Below are 1,989 nucleotides of genomic sequence, written 5' to 3'. Positions count from 1 at the left end.
GACTTAATTGTATTGGGTTATTCCTTTTAGTTGGACCTAATAATTGATTAGAAACAAATTAATTCTAATTGTTGGATTAATTTTCAATGGGTATTTTTAGAATTAATGGGAAAATTATAAACTATGGTTTATTGATTATTTTAATAATTTGGCAAACCTAAGTTGATAGTTTTCAAAAGAATAAAATACTAAATCGAGAAAAATTAAATAATGAGTTTTTAAAATTTTGAATTTGATCTCCATCATTGATTTAACGAGGTTAGGGTTTAGTGGGGCCTAATGGCGCTTTGATTTCGTCTCCCTACGGAAGGTGTTCACTAGACTCTTAACATGGTTAAATTTCTTAGGATAGATGGACCTTCTATAGACTCATCCCTACGGTGACTATAGGAATTAAGTCTATAATAATCAAAATCGTGGGTCAAACTCATAAAGTAAGAAATATTTGTGACTCTTGCCTATTGGGACACATGTGTTTTCGTTACTTTGATCGAATGGATAAGTTATTAATAAAAGTCTGGGACGTTTTATTAATTGAGTTGTTTCTCTATTTGACTATGTGAATATTTGTGACTCTCGCCTACCGGGACACATAGGTTCATGGCTAGTTGAAAAACCTAAGAAATAGAAAGATAAGATTTTAGTATTTACTTATCTTTAAACATTGTTTATATGTTATGCTATTTCTGAAACTTGTATGAAAGAATGTTTGTCGAACAATGTGTTGATTTCTCCTTTATTGATAATTGTAGCTCTATGGCCTCCAACCCCATTATCTCTCTTTTGTCCAAGGAGTTGTTAACCAGCGAGAACTTCATGAAATGGAAATCTAATATCAACATAGTTTTGATCGGCGACAACTCAAAATTCGTGATGACTGAAGCTGAACCTGACTTTCCTAGAGAGAATGCCTCGAAGGCAGTGAGGGAGAAGTATGATCGTTGGACTGCTTCCAACAACAAGGCCAAGGCTTACATGCTTGCCAGCATGTCAGAAATGCTAAGGACTAAGATGGAAGATATTGAAACTGCTTACGACATCATGGAGCAACTCCAAGAAATGTTTGGGCACAAGTCAGCGCGAGCTAGTTTCGAGGCTACCAAGAAGTATGTGAACTGTAGGATGGCACCTGGCCAACATGTTCGTGATCATTTTATTAAGATGACGAACTACTTCCAAGAAGCTGAGTTGCATGGAGCAACAGTAGATGAGAAGACTCAAGTTGGAATCATTCTCAACAGCCTTGCACCTAGTTTCCTTACGTTCACCACGAACTATTTTCTTAACAAGTTGGACTATGGAATGACTTAGTTATTGAATGAGCTCCAGATGTATGAAGGAATAAATGGTGGACCGAGTAAAGGACCTGAGAAGAAGGCTGCTACTACCGGGGGTGCTCAGGGTGAGGCTAACCTAGCCTCTTCCTCGAAGAGCAAGAAGAGAAAGGCAAGGAAGGACAAAAAGAAAGCTTAGAAGCAAGCAGCTGGAAAGACAACGACAACTGAAAAGCCTGTTGGAGCAAAGCAAACTAGCAAGAAGGCTAAAGGACAATGTTTCCATTGCAAGGAGGAGGGGCATTGGAAGCGTAATTGCCCCGCCCTCAAGACAGCTGGAACCCAAGGTAATAATAATTTATTAGTCTTGGATGCATGTGTTTTAGAGGATGATTCTTCTGTTTGGATTGTTGATTCAGGATCCACTAACCATGTGTGTATTTCTTTGCAGCTACTTAGCAACTGGAAAACAGTGAAGGAGGGCGAGTTAAAACTTGGAGTTGGAAATGGTGATTTCGTGGAGGTCAAAGCGAAAGGACAAGCCCGTTTAAATTTTGGAAATAAATTTATGTTTTTGGATGATGTTTATTTTATTCCAAACTTTAGTAGGAATTTAGTTTCAATTTCTTTATTACATCAACAACGATTTTCTGTTACTTTCACAAGTTTTAATATATCTATTTCATTTAATGGATGTGAATTGTGTGTTGAGCAC

At 37.2% G+C, this 1,989-nt stretch overlaps 1 protein-coding gene across 1 annotated transcript; it reads left to right on the top strand.

The window, feature by feature from the left end:
• The first annotated feature begins 756 nt into the window (after nucleotides 1–756).
• LOC133819259 (uncharacterized) lies at nucleotides 757–1,473 on the top strand. The gene is made up of 2 exons (XM_062252460.1): nucleotides 757–1,221; nucleotides 1,330–1,473. The coding sequence occupies exons 1-2, from the start codon at nucleotides 757–759 to the stop codon at nucleotides 1,471–1,473; spliced, it is 609 nt and encodes a 202-aa protein (XP_062108444.1).
• Nucleotides 1,474–1,989: the final 516 nt, after the last annotated feature.

Source organism: Humulus lupulus, chromosome 1 (genome assembly GCF_963169125.1).
Source record: "Humulus lupulus chromosome 1, drHumLupu1.1, whole genome shotgun sequence".
NCBI lineage: Eukaryota > Viridiplantae > Streptophyta > Magnoliopsida > Rosales > Cannabaceae > Humulus > Humulus lupulus.
The sequence above is the reverse complement of the archived record's forward strand: the minus strand, read 5'-3'. Positions and strand labels throughout refer to the sequence as shown.

What these genes read in the sequence shown, in the direction of transcription:
- LOC133819259 (XM_062252460.1), top strand. Translation starts at nt 757, where the DNA reads ATGGCCTCCAACCCCATTATCTCTCTTTTGTCCAAGGAGTTGTTAACC. An exon ending in CAGTAGATGAGAAGACTCAA is followed by an intron (nt 1,222 to 1,329) that starts GTTGGAATCATT and finishes AATGAGCTCCAG; the next exon opens with ATGTATGAAGGAATAAATGG.